The sequence below is a fragment of the Seriola dumerili genome, unplaced genomic scaffold (genome assembly GCF_002260705.1).
Source record: "Seriola dumerili isolate Sdu_G_001 unplaced genomic scaffold, Sdu_1.0 BDQW01000025.1, whole genome shotgun sequence".
Classification (NCBI taxonomy): Eukaryota; Metazoa; Chordata; class Actinopteri; order Carangiformes; family Carangidae; genus Seriola; species Seriola dumerili.
In genome coordinates this window covers 12,851,568-12,874,769 of record NW_019174280.1, presented here as the reverse complement: position 1 = coordinate 12,874,769, position 23,202 = coordinate 12,851,568, and the positions used below count along the sequence as shown (strand labels likewise).

General features: G+C 44.0%; 1 protein-coding gene across 1 annotated transcript in view; it reads left to right on the top strand.

Moving 5' to 3' along the window:
- Positions 1-23,202, top strand: part of ptpn14 (protein tyrosine phosphatase, non-receptor type 14) — a 39,542-nt gene that overhangs the window by 10,387 nt on the left and 5,953 nt on the right. The window contains exons 2-15 of the mRNA XM_022766226.1: positions 843-1,255; positions 3,817-3,992; positions 14,147-14,244; positions 15,300-15,367; positions 16,260-16,330; positions 16,446-16,533; positions 16,644-16,732; positions 16,948-17,035; positions 17,220-17,302; positions 17,524-17,584; positions 18,209-18,287; positions 19,279-19,748; positions 19,855-21,180; positions 22,992-23,132. Coding sequence (XP_022621947.1) covers positions 1,082-1,255; positions 3,817-3,992; positions 14,147-14,244; positions 15,300-15,367; positions 16,260-16,330; positions 16,446-16,533; positions 16,644-16,732; positions 16,948-17,035; positions 17,220-17,302; positions 17,524-17,584; positions 18,209-18,287; positions 19,279-19,748; positions 19,855-21,180; positions 22,992-23,132 — 3,012 coding nt within the window. The 5' untranslated portion in view covers positions 843-1,081. The remainder of the gene's footprint in view (positions 1-842; positions 1,256-3,816; positions 3,993-14,146; positions 14,245-15,299; positions 15,368-16,259; positions 16,331-16,445; positions 16,534-16,643; positions 16,733-16,947; positions 17,036-17,219; positions 17,303-17,523; positions 17,585-18,208; positions 18,288-19,278; positions 19,749-19,854; positions 21,181-22,991; positions 23,133-23,202) is intronic.

Here is a 23,202-nt window from a genome sequence, read left to right as displayed (position 1 = left end):
GTCTCAACCTAAAACCACAGTGTGTGTGTGTGTTTGTGTGTTTGTGGGTGGGTGTGTGCGTTAGCCTTTCTTCCTTATGATGTTGCACTGATGTTGCAGTAATTAACAGTTTTATGAGTTTCTCCCTGACAACATGAATTCTGATTTTCTGTTTTGTGGCACTAGCTGACAAAAAGTGTGTCTGCGGAGGCATATGTGCCACCGCCACATGTGTGTGATCTTACGCACCATGACACTGTACGCTACAATATCTGGCAGTGTGCTGTTGTCGGGCAGAGAGAGAGGGAGAGGGGAGATAAAAAGGAAAAGGAAAGGCCTCCCACACAGGCAGATATGAGACTTAGAAGCTCCATTAGTTCCTCAAAGCCAGCTGCCGGGTTCAGATGGATGTCTGCGCTCTGCTGTTTGATGTCCATTCATCCATAGCCTTACATCTCTGCCTCTGTCTCCCAGCCTTGCCTGGCACTGGGCCTCATGGGGCTGGAGAGAGCGCAGCTGCCATAACTATAGGATAAAGCTGTCTGCTACCGTGCCATTCCTGCCTCTGCTAACGTAGCACCACCACTGCTGCTATCGCTGGTGATTCTGCGAGCCTCGTCTGTTTTTTTGTTTTTGTTTGTTTATGGGATGTTGGCAGGTTGATAATACAGGGAAATATGGTGTGGGTGCGTTTGATAGGAAGAATGTTTTCTGATTGGAGCACCATGTAGTTTTTTTGCATTCCTGTGGGCCTCAAACGTGAAAACTTAAAGAAAAAAAAAATCCCCAAAACTATCTGTAGATATTTTTTCAAGAGTTCTATGTCATGGACTAATCCTTCTCTTTTTCATCCCTCCCTACAGCACCCGTTCTTCCTCCTCCACCTCATCGTCCTTCTCCTCCTTTCCGGGCATCTTTGGGAATGGGCCAGCGCCTTGCCAGGGTGCATCTCTCCACCCGGTGGTGTGGCTGGCGTCGCGCGAGAGTGAGGAGGGCAACGGCCAGGTCATAGAGCCTGCCCACCCCTCTCTCCGCTTGCTTTCTCCCAAGTGACTTTTGACCTTTGACTCAGCCGTGACCCCGCCGTGACCTCCGGCCAGCCATGCCCTTCCGGCTGAAGCTGCGGCGCACGCGGCGCTACAACGTCCTGAGCAAGAACTACTTTGTGACGCGGATTCGCCTGCTGGACAGCAATGTGATTGAATGCACTCTGTCAGTGGAGAGTACGGGACAGGAATGTCTGGAGGCGGTGGCCCAAAGGCTGGAGCTACGGGAGGTGAGTTTACTATGTGACACTGGTACACGCTACTTGTGGATAATATGTCAGCTGATATTTGGCCTTTTCGGAAAAATCTGTCAGGACTTCAGTTTACTTTACTTGGTTGTTTCTGTTAATCAGTAAAAAATCAATACAGATAGAGCGAGAGGGACGGGGAGGGTGACATCCAACAAAGGTCCCTGATTGGATTTGAACTAGGGATGTTTTATTGACATTGTGTGTCCTTCACCAACATGACGCCCCATTGTCTGCGCTTAGTGTCTAAATGATGTATCCCAGGTTTTTCCATATGCAAAGGTCATGAATTATCAACTATTCAATACATCACTATTGGTTAGACTAGAGATACACCAAGAGGAACATTTGTTTTTGCACTTCAACACATTTATGGGTGCATTGTCAGACTGTGTGCGTGTGTGTGTGTGTGATCGCCACGCGTCCCTCCCCTCACCCTGTGTGTGTCACCCTGCCCTCTTGTGTCCCTCTCCTGCAGGGTCCTTGTCTGTCTCTAACGAAGCGTGGCTACCTCTGTCCTCTTTTCACTCCAGAAGAAAGAGATATTGCTCATCCCCCTGTCCCACTTCACCCCTCCTGTCCATTCTGTGTGTGTGTGTGTTTTCTCTCGTACCCTTCGTCTGCTCCGCATCTTTCTGTGTGTTTAATGCTATTTAATGCTTCATTGAGGTTTAACCGCCACCTTACACTGTACTCACACAAATAGGCACTAGGGAGCAGAATACATCCTATTCCATATTTATCTATTCTCTCATTACCTTTAACACAAACAAGATGTACATAGTTTTGCATGGGAATGAATGGTTTGTATGCGGAGTTGTTTCGTGTGTTTGTTCACAGATCAGAGGAAGAATGTGTGTGTTTGGTTGAAGACTGATTGACTTTGATGAATACATGTGTTCAAGTGTGAGTCTGCGCTCGCTGGGGCTGCTTACAAAGTGAGAGGGAGGGGCTGTGTAGTTGTGCGTACTCACATACTGTTGTGGTATTTGCCAGGTGTCAGTGATGTTATAAATAAGGTGGTGTGATGCTTTGGCTTCAGCCACTGTCTGCCCCGTGCACGCATGCTATCGCAGGACTCTGTGTGTGTGTGTGTGTGTGTGTGTGTGTGTGTGTGTGTGTGTGTGTGTGTGTGTGTGTGTTGTGTGTGTGTGTCTATCCACCAGATTTTAATGTTTTTATTACTGTTCCTGAGGCCCTGAGTGTGTTTCAGTGTCTGCTGGTTCAATGTGAGGAAGGAGTGACTGTTTATGTATATAAGTGTGTGTGTGTGTGTGTGTGTGTGTCTGTGTGCATGTCCCTGCAGCTGCAGCTTGCAGCTTTATGATGTTCATTATAGTCGAGTCAAACCACGCAGACGAAACAGGTGTGCTTACCTCATCTTGATACCAGTGACACACACATACACTGCTGTTGAAACGTCACTGTATTTTTCTAAATTACATGGTTAGCCATTTGTAGTGTTTTTAACAAACCCAGTGAGATCTTTATTTAGAAGACAATATCTCTGATGGATGTCAGGGACCATTTGTGAGCTCTGCTAACACACAGAACACAAATGGTAGCAGCGTCATGTTGCATAATTGACTGTCACTCACAAATTGCAGATAACTTTGACAATCCTACGGCGCTCTTGCATGGTGTTCCTTTTGATTTGATTGAATTATGTCAAAATTAAAGTGACAGGAAATTATCTCATGTTGCAAATCACAGCGTGTTGACACCTGCCCCGAATCATTAGCTGAACAGAAACATCAAATTTCATAAAACATCTCAAGCAAATAAGTATTGCTAGTCACAGTTTGGGTAATCGCTGACTCCTGTAGTCTAAACCGGTTACAGCACTCCAGCGCTCCTCTGCTGAACCACTCACTCTTGTTGTGACCCGTGTTGTAATCAGTACAGCATGATTTACACAAACCATTTCCCGAGAAGTTCACAAATCTGAATAGCTCGATCACACCACTTCTTTCTCAGTGTTTTCTTTTCGCTGTTCATTTAGCTGAATTGTGTTGCATTTTCTATGAGCATATATCAGTCTCTAGATGAAATAACGTCATTTTGATTTAGTGAGATAGGATCATTGCCTATCGCTTTTCTCCCAGGGTAATCTTACTGGTAATGGCTCTGGTCTAATATTCATGTTTAATGGAGTTATGCTGTTGACGTCAAAGGTTTGATCAGATTTGAAGGAGAAATATGTTCTTGTTGTATTTCAGCTGCCATGAATCTCCTCTCTGTTCGCCTCAATTGTTCCCAATCAGTTTCTCAACTCATTTCCCATTTCCCTCCTGAACCCATTTCTCTCCATCTCTACAAACCTTTCTTTCCCATCCCAATACTTTGTCCCTTCCATTTACTGCCATTTCCTCTGTCTCCTGCCAATTTCTCCTGCCTGTTTATCTGCCACTCCATTGTGCTTACGCAACTCATCTTTTCTTTTCCTTCTCCTCGTCGCCCTCTTCTTTCCTGTCCTTCATTAACATCCCTTTGACCGTTTGCACCACACTGACTGCCTCCCTCGTCCTCTCCTCCGCTTCCAGACCCATTTCTTCGGACTGTGGTTCCAAGGAAAGACCCAAGCCCCGGCCCAGCGTTGGGTAGAGCTTGAGAAGCCCCTCAAGAAGCAGCTGGACAAGTTTGGCAATGAGCCGCTGCTCTTCTTCGGGGTCATGTTCTATGTGCCCAATGTTTCCCGGCTGGAGCAAGAGGCCACAAGGTAAAGAATCTCCAGACACCACTCACAAAACCAAAAACTCGACACAGCAGCTGTGCTTCAGGCTATTACCGTGTACAACAGATGACAGTTGCCATCAGTGCTTCCTCGTTTAATTTGGTCTAATGTGTCAGATGCAGATGTCAGATACTGCAAAACATTGCTTGTACTTACATGTGACTCACACCAGATGTGCTTAATGTCAGGTGTGCTCCTCTATACACTTGTTAACTATTTCTGTCTACAAAGAAGCCAGGTGCAGTGAGGATCTAAAAGTAGCTGCTTTTTGTGTGAGTAAAAAACCTGCCAGTTTGAAAAATGTGGACTGGTCTTAATGCACCCTCCCATATTCCATGTAGCCTCAGCCACATGAGAGGGAAAATGATTTAATTCATTTACATTCATTGCTTTGTGTCACCTGCTTTCACAAACCTAACAGAATAGCACAGGAAATATCCTCACCGCTCACAGAGGTGGAATTTTTCCTTTGGCTCCATGAACGTACCTTGTGCACTTGAGCAATGAGGTTCAGTGCGTTTAAGAAACAAAGTTGAAATTGATGCATTTGTGATGAGGGGTGTGTGAGTAAACAAAAAAAATATCATGTCAGTACCAGATTGTTTACCATGGTACCAGCGTTATTGTGTACTGACACCGACTGATGCCATATTCTAGTAAGAAAATGCCCGACTCTGTGTTATTGTTTGCATTTTCAGGCAATATTTTCTTTAAAGGAATAGTCAACATGGTGGCAAAAATGCTTATTCGCTTTCTAACTGAGAGATAGATGAGGAGAATGATGCTATATTCTCTTATGAACAATATGAACCTACAGGCAGCAGCGGCTCACTAGTTTAGCTTAGCATAAAGACTGGCAGCAAGGGGAAACAGTTAGCCTGGCTCTGTCAAAAGGTTATTAGCACCTTTAAAGCTCACAAATGAACATGTTTGTTTAATCCAAATATAAGCCAGCATGTATAAAGCTTTGTTTGTTTTGCTTTGGGACAGAGATAGGTTAATAGTTTCCCCTTGTTTACAGTCTTCATATTTATGTTGATATTTAACATACAGTTATCCGAGGGGTACAGATAACCGGCGAATAAGCATGTTCCTGAAATGTTGAAGTATTCCTTCAACTTTTTGTTTGATGACTGTATTGACGCGAGCTAACATCATCAGCAGCAGCCATTCAATCCTAATGCCACAGTGAGCGTCTATACACGTATATGTCTGCGAGTGTGTGTGTGTGTGTGTGTGTGTGTGTGTGTGTGTGTGTGTGTGAGAGAGGGTGTGAATGAGCACGTAAGCGAGCTGTGAAGAGGGCATCCAGGGGTCAGTGTGTAGTGGACAGTCTGCCATCTGAGATTCCTTCTCATCCTCATACAAACACACACACACACACACACACACAGACAGACAGAATCACATTCTGCAGGTCTGCCTCGCACTGAGCTGGTGAATTTGTGGCTTCTGCCTCACTGGATGTGGGAAAGGTCCATGGCAGGTCACAGCTTGACGTTTTAATGCTGAAGTTTAAGGTGTGTGTATGTGTGTGGTAAACATTTACGCTGTTTTGAGTTTTGTTGGTATTTTTGCGAGACAAGACCAGATATGTTGTTTTGGTGTTTACACTGACAATAGTGTTATCGTCATTTATCAGTAACGCCTGCTACACTTCCTGTGTGTGTGACAGAGAGATGGACCAGAGAGTGTGTGTCTGCAGGTTCGTTATACAGAAGCGGGGATCTGCTCTGGTAAAGGGATGGTATTCCAGGAATCCCCTGCGGGCTTTTACGGCGTGTGTGTGTGTGTGTGTGTGTGCGTGTGCGCGCGCGTATGGGGGTTATGGGGTTGTGGGGGTTATGATGGGGCCTTAGGGGCAATTTAGGGAACAATGGTCGCCTCTTTTTCTCAAGCCCCCTCTCTTTCTCTTACAATCCCTGTACATAGTGTCACCCCTACTTCTTTTTATCAAGAGCAAATCTCCACATTACTCTGGTCCCACATTTTCACTCTCTTTCTCCCCATCCCCTCATCCTCCTTTCCTTGTTCTCTCCCTCTTTCTCTTCTTATGTTAGTCAGGAATGTTGGCACAGCCGTCCAGCGTAGGAGGCGGACCACACATTCCTCCCAGCAAAAGTGCTGGGGGTAAAGGGGGGTGGGGGATGTCTGGTTTACAAAACACACACACACACACACACACACTTACACTCACTCACCTCACACACCTCGCACACTCCCCCAAGAATCCTCTCAGAAGCCAGCTGCAGCCCTGTCAGAAGAGTTAGTCACAATACACCACATTGTAAGAACATACACGCTCCCTGAGGCAAGCTTCTCTAAAAGCCCCTTCCCTTTTTTGCTTTACATGAAGTTGGAAACCATTTTCACAACTTTTTTTTTTTTTTTTCAATAAAGTTGAAAACATGTTTTATTAGCCATTACCTCTAATGAAGTGTTTTACTGAATCCAAATATCTTTTGTCAGTACTTTCCTTTGAGAACTCCATCTATCACTGAGGGGAAAAACACAAACAACCCTCTTTTTAAAATTTATTGACTCAAGGTTGATTTGTGTCATATCCAGTGAAGCGGATCTTTGTCGTTGTTTTTTCTACACACCTGGTCTGATGAAGGGGGGAAGGGCAAGATTCGGAGAAAGAATGACAGAGGCAAAGAGGAAGACAAGTGGGGACAGAGAAAGTAAAAAGTTTGGCAGCAAGACTTGGCTTTGGGTTTGTACCTTGTTATTTATGTGGTTTGAACTCGCTGCCCGCATGTGTTTTTTAGCTGGAACGTATACATATTTATGTGTCAGTGCAGAAAAGTCTGTTTATGCTTGTCTGTAAAAACAGCGGGGGAGTGAGTGGATTTGGTTTTTTGGACAATTTGCCTTTCTTTCACAAAACCCATATGAGTAAAGTAACTCTTAAAATTAAAATATTACTACCTACCTTGTCACTTAACTCAAAATATATGTAGTTAAAAATATTACCAACATTGTAGGTCATTGTCAGTATACTGAAAATCAATCTTATTTATTCAATTGGATCTATATTGCCTGCATAGTAATGATATTATTTCCATTTTTTAGAATATATTTAATTTCACAAACATTGTATTATCAGAAAAGAAAAAAAGATTTAATTAACTAAAACCCGATTATAAGATTTTAGAAACAAATTAATTCAAACGTTATTGCCAGAAACCACAGAGACAGTTAAGTCTGTCTCTTCTGAGTTAATGAGATTTACTGAGAAAGTAATATGAGTTTTATAATGTGGTCAGGCCTTTGATGTTCACTGTTTGACTGATGTGTAACCTGATACTGGATCTCCCTCTCTTCCCGTCCATCCATTCATCTGTTTCTCCTTCCCTCTCTTCCTCCTTGCATGCAGCTGTGAAAATTACCCAAAGCAGGGGGCTTAAACTTATGTGTGTCTGTCTGCATGTTCACTGGCTGCGAATTCACACCAGTAATCCAAGAAAACTGGATCCCATGTAAACACCGTACTTCAGTTATGTTAATGCAGTTATGCTCACAGTTGTAGTAATCATAGTCACGTGTAGTCAGATTACTAAACAGTAAACACTGTAATCGGAGAAATCCAACTGCCTGATGATGTCTATGTCCATGTCTAAGATAATTCACTTGAAGCTACATACAATCTTCCAATAGTAAAGTGACACCTTTAATTTATGCAGCAATACTGTAAGACAAAGAAAACCAGCAAATCTTAATATTTGAGAAGCTCTAACCAGAATATTTTTGGCCTTTTTGCTTGAAAAACAATTCAAATTATTAATTGATTGTCAAAATTGTTGCCAATAAATTGACTAATCACTTTGGTTCTAATCAAGTAGTCTGTTTTACTCTGTAAAAATGCTTTTGTTTACATTCTCCTCAGTGGTTCCATAAAAGCTAAGCTACTGCAAAAACAATGTCACAGTTTCATAGAAATATTCACACCAAGATGGTAACAAAAAAAAAACAGCAAAAGGTCAAGCCTGAAGTTGAATTGCGCAGGGAAATTCTTTGACATTGCAACATAATCAGACATTTTTAGACAGAATGGTCCTTTAGACTACCCACATAAACATATAAATCAGAGCAATGCCTTACTCAGAGCAGTGGTTACAACAAACTTGTTTTATTTATGTAGAGGCAGAATGGCTGCTCATTGTGTGCATGCGTGTGTATGCGTGTGCATGCGTGTGTATGCGTGTGTCACCCTGTGTCTACTACGCAGTGATTGACCCCCTGAAATGTATCTTGTGTAATCCCAGAATACCTACTGTATATTACTCACTTGTTACTAAATATCCTCTTCTGCTGCTTTATTTTTTCCTTTCTGGAAACGGCCTCTTTGGATTTTACCCATTTTACCACACATACACCTTGCAGAAGGCGAGGTGTAGTTTATGTGTGGGTGAAACCTTCTGTTCCTTCCGTCTCACTGATATGAAGGAGGGGCAAAGTGGCCCGGAGAGAGAAAGTGAGGAACCTAAATAGGGAGCTGTTGACCAGAGCGAGGCCAGCTGGCCTCAGCAGCCCCCAAGGCTAAAAGCACCAACAGCCTTGAAATCCTAGCTTTGTTCAGCTAGTTACCACACACACACACACACACACACACACACACACACACACACACACACACACACACACACACACACACACACACACAGCTGTACTGTGTTGTGCCCCTTGCTGATTCAACACATTTCAAAGTGAAATCCTCCTGCCTCCCACACAAGCTGTCTGGACCCATCCTGGGGCTGAGGGGGTGGTCAGGGTCACACCACTGCAGAGATGGGGTGAGGGTGGAGGTGGGGTTAAGGCATATGTACACACATACGCACATTCATGCATGCATGCACATATGCTTGATGCTTGCAGGATTGTTGTCCAGGCCACTTGGACATCTGGCAGCATGTCTTGAGCGAGGCTTGAACATGCGTGGGCACATAAAGGGCTCTTTGTGCCTGTGTGGCTGCCTGGAGTGCCAGCAGAGCACTCTGCCATGGTGGAAGTCACAAGTAACTCCAAGTAAGGAAAGCTGTACCTCATGTCTGTGTTTGCATGTTCACCTGTTATTACAGCATGGTGATGTCATTCTGACATACATGCCAGGTGTGTGCTGCTATAAGGACGTCTTTGTGGACAACCACGTGTAGGCTATACGAGTAGGTGTTTATGTGGCAGAACACGTAATAAAAACTTGTGAAATAAATCGTTTTTTGGACGTCTTCCACAATTTAATAATGAAGGTCTTTGTATTTGACTAATGTTTGGGTGCTCAAATGAGTTTGTAATGTAAGGTGTGTCTTAAGATCATTGGATATAGAATAAATAAAATAATTACATTTTTCAGACTTCCTTCTAACTTTTGTAGTTTTCATGTGTATTACTGGATCATTTTATGTTTTTTTGAACTGATCAGAACCTGTAGACAAATACAACTACTTCTGTGTTTTGGGGTCACAAGTTGACAGGTTTGTCTTGAGGTTCAAAAACCAAAATTGTTGGGAACCACCGTTCTATGTTTTGTGGCTGTTTTGTGTAATTTGGGCTCTCCCATGAGGCGCACCATGAAACTTCTTTCTTCTGCCTTTCACTATCACGCTTTTTGTTCATAGTCATTTCAACAGTTTACCATCCGCCTCTTCACCGCTGGCCTCACATATGTATAAACACTATCATGTTGTTACCATTGAACCTCAGAACGAAAACCAACCACTGTCAACCTCAACATTTCCCCAGACCCCATACGGAGAGCGCTGGGAAAACATTGAGAGTTTGTAAAAACAAAGTCCACAATCATTTGAAGGGTTTTGTGTCCCGCGAGGCTCCTCCTCTCCAGACCGCATCAGGCCCCGCCCCCCCCACTGCAGCCGCGGTGGTTGGGGTTGGCTAATTAGAGGGTTGCCACGGGAACGGAATGGTAACTTAGCCAACGGGTGTAATGACAGGGTGAGGGAGGAGGGCGGGGTCAGATTATAGGCCCGGGAGTACGCTGAGAGGAGCTCAAAAAAGAAAAGCAGAAGAAGAAGTGGGGGCGAGGGGGAGAAAATGCGAAAGAGAATATGAAACATGAAAAATGTGAGGAGGTAAAGCGAGGTAAGAAACTGGAACTATGAGGGTAAATTAAAAAGTTTTAATAAAAAAAATAAACTGAGGTATTACCTCAAGATTTTGTGTCTTTTTGAAGAAGACGAGTGAATGACGAAGCAAGTATAATTCAGTGGTTTCAACCTAGAAGTTTGTGTACTCTGGCATGTTCGCTTCCACTTGGGATTCTTTATGACCGTGTGCGTGCGTGCGTGCGTGCGTGGATGTCAGAAAAGGTGTCTCACAGCCCCCATTGAAAAGACTCAGCCTGTGGTCACCATGGCAACAAACAGGAAATAGTGCACAAGTTTTTATGCAGCTGAGCCTGGTCACCCTGACAGTTCTCTCTTTCCTCCTGTGTGGCCGCTCCATTCTTCAAAAGACAAACATCTACTTGGACCGCGGCTAAAAGTGGACAAAAGGAGCTCAGAAACTTAAGGAGCGTGGTGTATTTCAGCCTCTTGGTTTCGGGACTTGTACCACATTTTGTGAAGGCTGCAAGCGCGCTCAACAATCTGAGCAGTGTCATCATATCAGCTTACACTTGGCAAAAGCACCCCTGCTCAAAACCACAGGGCACTGAGTCTGTTTGCCTCACATTTGCAGCACAATTATAATGCTCTTCTTTTGTCCAGCTGGTGTTGCTCCTACGTAAGATTAAACTCAGCCCTTATTAGTGTCATGCTTGCTGTTTGCTGAAAATTTACAGACCTATAAAATCATTTTGTTTAGCCTCTACTGGTATACATTTGGCATTCCTCTAAAGTCAAAAGTGAGTCACTGGTATTTCAAATAGAGGTGATTCACTCATTCCTCACTCGGATTCTGCAACAGGCCTCTCTGGCATTGTTTTTACCGGCTAATGCTGTTGCCAATACTGTCTTGACGCATACTTTCTGTTGCACAAACCAGAAGCATAAGAATACGACTCTCTGTGGTGTCTCAGTAGATGTTTGCAATCCTTCAGTTGCTAATGTGAAATGCCTTGAGCACAGCTCTTCTTACTTTCTTTGGAGAAATGTGTTGAACCGAGACCCATCATGTTTTCCAGCTCGATTTTTACATAAGTGCTGTTCAGAGACAGTGTGGCTAGTTGGAAAAATAACACTCACTGCTGTTAGGGAAAATTCTTATCATCGGTGGTGAAGAAAGAGTGCTGGAGATGGCTAGAAAGCTCTTAAGAAATGTATTAACTCCCCCATTCCACCATGATCAGACTTGCAGCTTGTTAGTTTACCTGGTTTCTCCTGATAAATGACTTCCCACTGGTTGCAGTGTGGACCACCTCTTGGATTCACTTCTGTTTCAACCATTTCTTTATCATATGCGGTCCAGTACCCTCTGCCTCTAGAGTAGACTAAAGGGCGGGTAACAGTCACTGACAGCACATCTTTCAGTAGGACATTCAAATACAACAGAATTCAGAGTTCGTCTTATTCGTGGGTGAACAAGAAGGTCTCCATCTCCAGCCTTTCAGGTGTTTCTTCAGCAACATAATCAGTTGGTGTGTCATTTTTGCTTAGACTTACGTTACACTTGGGCTCCTGGGGGTTTGTCAGTCCATTCTTACAATCAGAGTCCAGTTCCTGTCCTTCAGGAGTTCTCTGTAGAAGGCTCCCCTCTTATTGGGCTCAAGGTCTGGAAGGCCTCCCTGCTCTTCATTACCATGGATCATCATGACCGCTCACAGCAAGAGACCACCAAACAGGAGGACGAAGAGTAGTAACCCTTCGGTTACTCGCCATGGATCATCTCCTCGCCATTGGTACTGGGAGCGAACCCTGCACCTTGTGGCGTGAATCCATTCCGGCTTGCCTTCGACTTTCAGGGCCGTTTGCGTGGTTAGCACCACTTGATACGGTCCTTTCCACCTAGGAGACAAAGATACTTTTTCCAGAGATTTGATTAGTACATAATCCCCCTCTTTGAAAGGGTGGATTGGTTCATCCAACGGCTTGGAGACTCTCTCAGCCACCTGCAAATTATATTTTCTCAAAATCGTTAGTTTCTTTACATAGTCAGTCATGAACTCATCTGTCCAAAGCAATGTGGTTTTGTGTGGTCTTAAAGGAGGACTTACCCCTGTGGACAATGGCCTTCACATTAACACCTCATTAGGACTAAGTCTTGTTGTTGTATTTGGTGCACTTCGAATTGAGTACAGTAGAAGAGGCAGTACGTTTTTAGGCCAGTTGTCATTACTGCTTTAGTCAACCTTTCTCTGATGGTTGCATTCATTCTTTCAACTTGTCCTGAGCTCTGTGGGTGATATGGGATGTGTATTTACCATTTGATTCCTAGTATAGCTGAGAGATTCTGCGTGATTTTTTTTTTTTTGGCACAAACGCTGGTCCTCTATCGCTATGTATTCCATTTGGCACTCCGAACCTTGGAATCACCTCTTTCAACAAACACTTTACAACTGTTTGTGCATCTTCTTTTCGGGTTGGAAAGCATTCCACCCATTTTGAGAAGCGGTCAGTTATTACAAGCAAATATTTGTAACCTTGACAGCTCGGCATATGTACAAAATCTATTTGCATATTTCTAAAGGGACCTAATGGAGGCTCTAAATGGTCATGTCTCACTGTGCTGTTCATTTTTCTCTTTTGTTGGCATATCATACAACCATCTACAAGTGTTTGTGATACTTGTGTGACGCCTGGTGCAAACTATTGTGAACAACTGACGTCATTTATCACCCCTCTTCCTACATGTGATGGACCATGTGCAACACGTGCAAGCACATGTAGGAGAGCACGAGGGCAAACCTAGCTTCTGTGATCAGAAAATCCAACGGAGCCCCTATATTTCCCACTGAACACAGTGCAGGTGATCCCCGATCTTGATTTTAAATGAAGTAGATCTATTTCATTCTACCCCAAAAATGTCTCAGGTGGGCCCCTCTGTTTCACATTGCTTTTAAAGGTATAGATTTTAGCCATTAACTATTTTTCCCAATTGCAAATTTACAGTTTTCTTTGATTTTGTCAAACACAGACAAGGTAAGGCATGACTTTGAAAATAAAAGTTTTTCACTTACCAGGCTGTAGTTCTATGTAAATCCTGCCTTCATGACGCCAGATTGTTGGAAAATTCTTATCATTGGTGGTGAAGAAAGATTGCTGGAGTCCAGGATGTCTTATGCTGAGGATGGTTATTGATGCTTGATCAAGGAGAAAGGATGATTCATCAATACAGTCTCCTGTGCATGATTTACTGACTTTATACACTTAGAGAGATGACTATAGATAGCTTACACTCCATAATTGGTCAAATAACTTGAAGAAAAGGGAGAAGAGGGATGTGTGAATACACTATTGGTTCATTAACCATAAACGAGGAAACAAGACTATATACGCCCAAGTGCTGATTCTTAGAACACCCAGCCACTTGTTAATGACCATCCAAGGTCTACTGTTATCAGTCCTGGCACCAGTAGTATCAGGACAAACCACAGCTACGTCTGGAGGTAGCTGGGGCACAGAGACCTAGGGCCTCACACTGACCCTCACTCTAAGTCAGTCATTCATTAGGTGGAAAAGAGAAAATTCTGGTGAGTTCCTGAAAGCCAATAAGAGTGCCTATTCTACCACCCATTTAGTCAGACTTTTTGTGCAGTTAAGCTGGTAGAAAGGCTGTGGTATGCAGCCTGAGATGTAAAAACAAGACTTCCACGCAACAGCACAGCAGCACTTTTAGATAAATGCTGACAACGCTGTGCTAACATGCCCACCATAAAATGTGAACATGCTGATGTTTTTGCAGGCATGTTTACCATGTTCACCATCTTAGCTTAGCGGGTTAGCTTGCAGACATTTGCTACTTTGCACTTACCACAAAGTACAGCTAAGGCTGATGGGCATATCACAAGTTTTGCAGGTAACTGGTCATAAACCAAAGTATTGGTAAAAATAGAACCTTGACCAGATGAAGGTGTGAGAGGAAAAGTCAGGGAAAGAGCAAAGTCTTTCTACTTTCTTAATACTTTCTTTCTTTTTTCTCCCTGTCTTTCTTTTGTCCTTCCTTTTTTCTTTCTTTCTGTCTAGGTATCAGTATTACTTGCAGGTGAAGAAGGAGGTGTTGGATGGACGTCTCCACTGCACAGTAGAGCAGGGGATCAGACTAGCGGGCCTAGCAGTACAAGGTAACACACACACACCCCCACACACACACACGAACAAACATCTCATGTGAATAATCTACCAGAGGGAGACAGACAGCACAAGAGAGAAAGAGTGAGCCCAAACTCACACTTTCTCAGGTCATCTTGACTTCACTACCTAATATGGCTGCATACCACTGGGAGAGCCCAGTCCACTTGAGTTCCTATGGTATCTGTCTTAACACACACACATATACACACACAACCTCACTCCATCTTCTTGGACTTGTTCCTGGGTGCTGTCTGTGTGTCAGGGGGAATGTAAACAGACTGTTAGCTTATCACTAGCTCCAAGGTTAGCCTCAGTAGCATCAGGAAGACTCTTATCTGTCGGGAGGCAAGGATCCTCCACTGCACCTCCTTTTGTCAGACAAACAGCAGAGCAGTACTTAGGATGCACTTACAGGCCTTATCAGGAAGACTGAACATCTAGTGGAGGTGGAGTTTTATTTAGTCCACAGCAGAGTAGTTACAAGGAATGAGCAACAAATCTGGGATTAATTAGTTAGCTACTTAAGGTACCTGTTAGCTAATTACGCTAACAAGTTGCTTCTGATTACTCTGAATCAGACTGTAAGCCCAAGTAAAAAATAGACCATAATTTTATCCCAGTATTTCTTCCATAGAAATGTTATAAAATAAGCCCTAGCTACATTAAATTCTTAGCTTCTTTCTAGCAATTTAGCTAACATCATCAATAAATGTCACTCAGGGCAAGGCAAAGATGTATTGTTTATCATTTGTTGGTAGAATACAGGGGATTTTTGTAACTTTATGGAGAAAAAGAAAATATGGATTTTTACTTTGGTGTTAATTAATTAAATTAATACAGTTTGATTCTATCATATTAAGGCCAACAAAAACTTTTCAATAACATTCATCTTGAATAACATACATGAAAATGAGTTCACATTGTTTTTTGTGCAAAAGATTCTAAATATATATATATATGTGTGTGTGTGTGTGTGTGTGTGTGTGTGTGTGTGTGTGTGTGTGTGTGTGTGTGTGTGTGTGTGTGTTTGTGTTTGTGTTTTTAGCTGACTTTGGAGACTTCACCCAGTTCATGTCTCAGGACTTCCTCAGGGAGTATGTGCTCTTCCCAGTGGTGAGTCCTAAAACCGTTACTGTTCAAATATGAGTTGTGTGTGTGTGTGTGTGTGTGTGTGTGTTGTTGTTGTTGTTACAACTAACCCAGACTCTTGTAGCCTTGAACTAGCTACACTTCCAGCTAGCAGCCAAAACATTAGCACTGACAACTAGCATGAAAAATGTCTACATAGACTCTCAATAAACATGATTTAAGTTTGAATAGTTTAACTACTGAGCAGACAGAGGGCAGGGCTGTTACAATAAATGAAGTAAAAAAATCCTGGCAACAGCCCAAAATTCTACTTATGAATGCATTATACAGAGATATCAAAACTACAATTGATATCTCAAATTGTAGTTTTAGGGGAGGTTATGTAGGACTATTTTGTCACAAATACTTCTGTTCAACATTCAAGCAGTTTCCCCCGCTGCTTGCCTGGTAACATCACAGCAACAACAAGACTTGTTCATGTTTTACAGCATGTAATCCCCTGGAAAAACACTCACATTTCTGTTTACATATAGAACAAACAAATGGGAAACAAGTGCAGCTAAAGGCCTGGTGACACAGGAGCTGACACTAAAAAGAAACTTCTATTTTGTTCTATTCTAATTCTAAATTTGCACCATTGACCATAGCAAACCATTTTGACATTTTAAAGTGACGGAGAGCCAAAGAGTCCACAGGAAGCCATAGTAGCTTAGATGTGTTGCACCCTCCACAATCTCCTCCATTGTAGTTAAAAACTGCTCCACATACCAACAATGGTTTAAAGACAATTACAAGACAGATGCTCAAATTCATCTTTTGAATAACCTGCATAAAGTTATTGTCCCATCAGCAACCTAGCAAACCAAACAGGCTTTTGGTGCCTCATGCTTTGTTCACTCTCTCTCTTTTCTCTCAGAACTGGCCTAATGGAGACGAGGTGCTGGAGGAGTGGACGCAGAAAGTCGCAGAGGAGCACAAGAGTCATTGGTACTGTCAGCCTCATTTCATCCTGTTTGTACACGCGTTCAAATGTGACAAAGACAGAGGAAAAAGATTCAGAGACAATGACATTCCTGTACCTGTATCTGTGTGTACTCTCCAGTCGAATGCAGGCCGCTGAAGCAGAGCTGCTTTACATCAAGGAGGTAGAGAAACTGGATGGTTTTGGCCAGGAGAGCTTTGCTGCTAAGGTAGAAAAATTACAAATCACACCCAGCCTCCTACACACACATCTACAGAGTAGCCAGTCTCTTTGATAGTGAGACCTTACTGTGTCTTAATATTCTTTCTTCCTCCACAGGACAACTACACCAACGACATTTTCATTGGTGTGTCCTTCATTGGGGTGTTTGTCAAACACAGAAATGGCAGATCCATCATGCTCCACAAGTAAGTTGCCCCTCCATATTTTTCTATTTTTGTGGCCTATATGAATTTTGACCCCAAACTGTGATACAATTAAATGAATATACAAGAAAACATCATATATTTTTTGTGGGAAAATTCAATCCTTGTGTGCATTTTTGTGTGTGTGTGTGTGTGTGTGTGTGTGTGTGTGTGTGTGTGTGTGTGTGTGTGTGTGTGTGTGTGTGTGTGTGTGACAGGTGGAAGGACATTGGTACCATAGCACACAACAAGTCAGCCATCACAGTGGAGATAACAAGCAGAGACGACACCATCATTTTTCACATGGTGAGTGTTGTGTCTGGAGGTGGTCTCAGCATACGCATACACACACGCTTCCTACAAGGTTTCTACTGGGAAGTGCAACAACAAAAAAAAAAAAAAACACATTTAGTCTTATTTTTTTTTTTTTTACAACCACATTGTTAAATTAAAAATATCAATGTTTTTCTTTCTGTGTTTGTATCTGCAGGAGGATATGGAAATGGCCAAGTACATCGCTCGTCTTTTCACGGCCAGACACAAATTCTACAAACAGAACAAGATCTGTGCAGAGTGAGTCTGGAGGCCACACAGAGAGCCCATCTGAAGGCCAATGGAACATTTACATCCATTATTATCAGTCATTTCATTTTCCAGTCGGATTCACCGACATTTTGAGGTTTATTATATAATGACGCAGAGTTCACAGTGCTTTTTAGTTTTTTGAATCATGGCCTGTGTTGTTTGTTTTGTCATCGTCTGTGTCATCGCTTAATGCGTCTCTTTCTCTTCAGGCCCACTCACTCACCTGCACCAATCAGGAGGAGACCCACCTGGACCCACCGCCTCTCTCTGGTACCGTCACAAGCATTTGCTCTCTTTGATATGGTTTAATACCACTTGTTATTGCTCAGTGGTTTGACACAGTCCTGTTTATTATTGCCTCTGGCCAGCATAAATGAGCCCAGAAGCCAGGAGACAGAGAGAGAATTTGGGAGGGAAGACAGAAACGGCAGTGGTTAGAGATTTGACCCTGCTCTCCCACTCAGGGCAGCTCTTAATTGTGCCGTGGAGCCTTGGTTTTAACATGCGTTGCTGGTGTGGTGGGTGTTGTTGGAAAGTTTGCAAGGGTGTTGCTTGGTCTGATTTCCGGTGCGACAATGAAGGCAGTGATTTGTGCGTCTCCTTCCCCGCTGGCCAGACAATGGCTAGGCTAAATGTGGCACAATGACTGTTCAGTCAGTCCACTCGAGTGCTCAGATGTCTGTCTAGAGAACCGCAGGCATTGGCGGTTGACAGCTCCACGGCCCTAGAGTAGGTCGGAGTCAGCCACATTCACCTGTTGTGTAGATGAAAATGAACCTATTGAGAGTTATGTTTACTACTAGTTTGTGACAGGTTAAAGTTAATTTCGAGGTGATGACATGGAGTTATTACATCCTCTTAAGTGTGTTGCATAAAATGTGTTTCTTCACCCAGACGCGTCCCCAGTCCTGTAACTTCCAGTCAATGCATTCCCAGTATGGAGAGCATTATCAGGACACACAGAGCTCTCAAGGTACGTGTAAAACACACACACACACACACACACACACAAAGACAAACACAAGCATATTTTCAGCTCCCTCCAGCTCGCTGCTTTAACCACAGTGTGATTTACGATTTCTGCCTCCCTCATAATAACTGAAGCGTTTCAATGGAGCTAATTGTGTCTTTCCCATCCAGCGTGTGACTCACAGCCCATTTGTACTTTAAACTATCTCCCAGCCAATTAGAGCCCCAACGCGAGGGGTGCAGAGCAGTGACCTCATGTGTGCTTCATTCTTTCATTCACATGTTCACACACTCAGTCTGCCTTATAATCTGAAGAGGTTCACTCATGTCGGCTTGACGGCAAAACAGTGCATGTGGAAAAACATTCTGGGTGTGCTACTGATGCGTGGGTGTGAGATCATTGTGGAGTGTGACCTCAGGCATCACACGCTGTTTGTGTGGATGGAGATTATGTATGTCTGCCGGCTTGTGGGCTTGAGATACTTTCACACGGGATGAGAGAATGCTCTATTTGTCAAATAAAGAGCAATATGTATACCACTGTCTCCTTCATTATGGTGGGAAAAAATATTCCCAGCTTAGATCTATACTGTTCTAAGCTAGTTAACTACTGGGAGGAAATTTAGTTGGAGTGCACTGCTGTGCAACCAGAAACCAACAATGATCATTTTTGCCACCTTGTGCCACAAAGAGCGTTTGTTGCTTATAGCAGCTAAGAAAGTTGAACTACAGCACTGGAAAACATTAGTATAGCATTGGCTATATGACCTATAAGTTTCCTTTGCTGACACTAATAGAGCTTCAATAAACATATAGCATCCAAAAAAAAAAAAGAAAAAAATCCAAATCAGTAAAAAAATCAACTTCCCTCACAACCTTACATCTTTGTCTCATTAAATGGATTTAGTTTATGGCTGAGAAGCTGTTTGCAGCACAGCTTTTTGTTTATTATCCTTCTTATTCATTTATTCTTCCTCACTATTTTTGCTCTTTAGACAGCATCTTCCATGACGACCCTTATTACAAGTCAGAAACCAGTCTGGACCGCTGCCCGGTGGACTTTCCTTTCCGAAACGGTACCGTGCCCAATGGAAGCATGTACAGCAGCCCCAGCCTGAGCTCCCTCAATCATTCCCAGACTTTCGTCCCGCCCTCGCCCATATCCTCCAACCTCAGCATCCCCGGCAGCGAACTCATGCGCCCTGACTATATCCCCAGCCACCGCCACAGTGCCATCATTGCTCCGTCCTACCGGCCCACGCCTGAGTACGATGCTGTCATGCGGCAGAAGCGCCACATGCTCCCTGCTCACCATGATCTCCACAGCCAATCACTGCGCAGTCTGAACATCAGTAATGCCTGTGCTTACCGCCAGCCTGAGGCTCTGGTGTACAGTCAGCCAGAGATGAGGGAGAGGGGCCCTTATCATGGCCTGGGGCCCAGCCCTGGACCTTACACGCCACAGGTAGAGGTGGATTCTCTGAATGAATTGTACTGCTGTTGGATTTTTTAGCTTCTTGCTCTTTTCCACATTTCACATTGATTTTTTTTTGTTACTGTCTACCTTGCAGATCAGCTACAGTAAGCCAGTGTCCCATGGCCCTCATCAGGGAGGACCAGCCAGCAGCCAGGGCCCCTGTCATTCACCCTGTGTTAATGGTGGCGGAGGCAGCGGCGGGGGTGGAGGTGTAGGAAGCTCCATCTCTCACACTGTCAGCACACCTGAGTTGGCAAATACCAAACAACAGGGGACCAATGCGGGAAGCTATGCAGCTACTGCCAACATGCTGAGAAACCACATGTCGCGCCCCCCTCCACCTTACCCTTCCAGCTCCTTCCGCCCAGCCACCAGTACACCGGACCTGGCCAGCCACCGTCACCGCTGCATCGGGGGCAGCAGTCCGGAGCTGGTTACCCGCATGGTGCAGCTGTCGGTCAAGACCTTCCAGCCGGACAGCTCAGCCGTGGTGCATCAGTCCCTGCAGGAGGTTAGTGAACCATTAACTGCAGCTGCTAAGCACCGCTCCACTCTTGGCAAGAGACACAGCATGGAGGTGATCAGCAGCATGAGAGGCGGAGGGGGAGGGATGGAGGGCATGGTGATGAAGGGCATGAATGCTCCACTTCATCGGAGGAATACTCTCAGAGAACATGTGATGCCGCCTCAGCCTCAATCCATTCCTCAGCCCCAGCCCCAAACCCCTCAGTCACAACCCCAGCCGCAGCCCCAGCCTCCACCTCAGCAGGCGAAGGAGTTGCCCATGCAGATGCCTGCCCAGAAAGCACCCGAGGCTTCTGTAGCGCCACCGGCAGCAGTGGCCTACCAGCATCAAAAGACTCTCTCTAATGCCACCATGCTCATTCATAGTAGTGAGAGTGAAGAAGAGGAGGAGGAGGAAGAGGAGAGGCCTGAGCTAGACGTTCAAATCCCAGGTCTCAACGAGGACATCAGCATCAGCGCTCAGCTCCAGGCTGCTCTGGCCAAGCTGCCCAACAAACCCCCTCCAGAGTACCCTGGTCCTCCTAGACCTCCTAGCAATGCTCAGATCCGCAACCACACCCACAATCACAACCACACTCACCACCACAACCACAATCAAGGACCACAGAGCAACCAGGGACAAATGGACCCAAACCAAGCCCAGGGCCGGTCCCTCAAAACTGGGCAGAACCAGGGTGGTGGCGGGCCTGGAGGAGGTTGTGGTGCAGGTGCTGGTGGGACACTGACCCGAGGGGACCAGGGTGGGGTGAATGGAATAGTTTTAGGTCCATCCATCTCAGAACCAGACCTGACCAGTGTGAAGGAGAGGGTGAGGAAGGAGCCAGTCAAAGAGAGGCCAGTGTCAGAGATGTTCTCCTTGGAAGACAGCATAGTGGAGAGGGAGATCGCTCAAAGGGTAAGACAATCACTCAGTAATTCAACTACATATGTCTTACAACCCTTACTTCATAGTTTAATTTATGCCTGTGCCAACACATTTTTCAATAATAAGGTTTATTTATTAGTACATTCATTAATCAATTTGATTCCAAGCCAGTCAACATGAAATGATTTGACAGCAATGTTTACAATCAGTTAGAAATGCCTCTGATACTGCCTATATCACTGAATGAGTGAGTTTGGACAACTAGTGTAGGAAGTGTTATTTATTTCTAGATTTTTTTTTTATTTTTATGATTGACAGTCAGATAAGATAATAAGAGAAATATTCTCTGGTATTCATGTATCTGTTCACGTTTTACAAAGGGTTTAACCTGAGCCATGAAATACAATTTTTTCTGATTTTTTTTTCTGATTTTCTGCTTTTCACTGTATTAGATAATTTTAGATTGTATATTTTTTGTCCACTTGGGCTCTGAGAAATTATAATGAGCATGATTTCGATATTCAATTTTATAAACTAAAAGATTGAATTAAAATTGATCTGTAAAATTATCAGCAGGTTAATTGATAAAATCTATGAACAGTGAATAAGCATTAATCATATTAATCAACATAAGTATTGTATTTTGGTGTCAATAACAGGCTTGATTGTGTCATTATGTATATTTGTGATGCATAAGAATAATGGTATGTACCCAAGCTTTAAACAAGATGTCAAATTATGATCAAATCAAGGGACTTAAAAGTAACTCAACAGAAATGTCAAAGCAGAACATCATCCTTCACCTGACAAAAGAAGCCATCATACTGGTGCAGGTTTAAATGTTATGGTCTGCTGTTTGCTTGCTAGTTTCATAGCCCCTGATTAGCAGTAATCCGGGGTTCAGCATCTGAGAGGGTAGCACTAGGCTCTGAGTCGCCCCATGCAGCTAAAGCCCCAATAAATCCCTCAGATTATTCTTTGGGTTAGGTGTTCTTGTGTTGGTCGGCTCTTTGTTAAGGCACAAACATCTGACACAGTGCCAGAGTCCAGGTATAGGTTAAATCATATAATCACCTCACTTGGTCGCAATAAACCTCTGTGTTCAAGACTGACCAGGTGTGGCCGATTATTCACAGTGTGATTGGAGCTCAGAAAATTCAAGAATGTTTTGACATTACTTCCATCCAGAACTCCAAAGCTAATATCTCTCATTCATACCAGGTGGTTGAGCTCATACATAGAGGGTACCCTTGGTGACCCCCAAGCTGTTGTTTTGACTGTCCCACAGGGAATGAGGGAGGTGGAGAGGGGAAGGGTGGAGCTGTCCTGGAGGTTTAATAGCATCAGAGATTAAGAGAGGTAATCCTTGGAGGAAGGAGCGACCGTGCAATGTGGGTCAGAGTTAGGTTGGCAGAAAAAGAGTCGGGTGTGTTCTGGACAGAAGAGGAGGCTGAAGATGTAGATGGGGATAAACAAAGGGATGAAGGAATGAAAAATATGTGAGAAAGGACTAAACAAGGATGAAAGGAAAAGTTGAAGGCAATGAGATGGATAAGAAGGTACAAGTCTGCTCTTAATAGGCTTTGTATACAGGGCTTGTGAGTTCACACTTTTGGACGGAATACAAGGGGATTGGTATGAGCAAGTTTGCCCTACAAACAGGACACACACACACACACACACACACGCACACGCAGTCACACGCACGTCAAATATTCCCCACCCACTTCCGTACATGCACATGTGCGCGCACACTGCACTCAGGCCACGGCAGGTCAGTCAGTCTCGCAATGCTGCCGGTACCTGTAACCATGACACCGGGATTTTCCTCTCTCTTGAAGACGCTGGAAAGACAGAAGATGTCCGTGGACTCCATGAAGAGGCCGCTGATGATGGCCGCCCTCAACGGCCTGTATGTGGCCCGGATGCCTGTCCCCAAGGGTCCCTCGGAGGAAGGCGCCAAGGCTGCGACTGACGAACGGGTAAGATGCTCCCTCCTGTTTTAGAAAGCGTGTTGAGATTTACTTTAATTATGCACCATGACTCTCACTC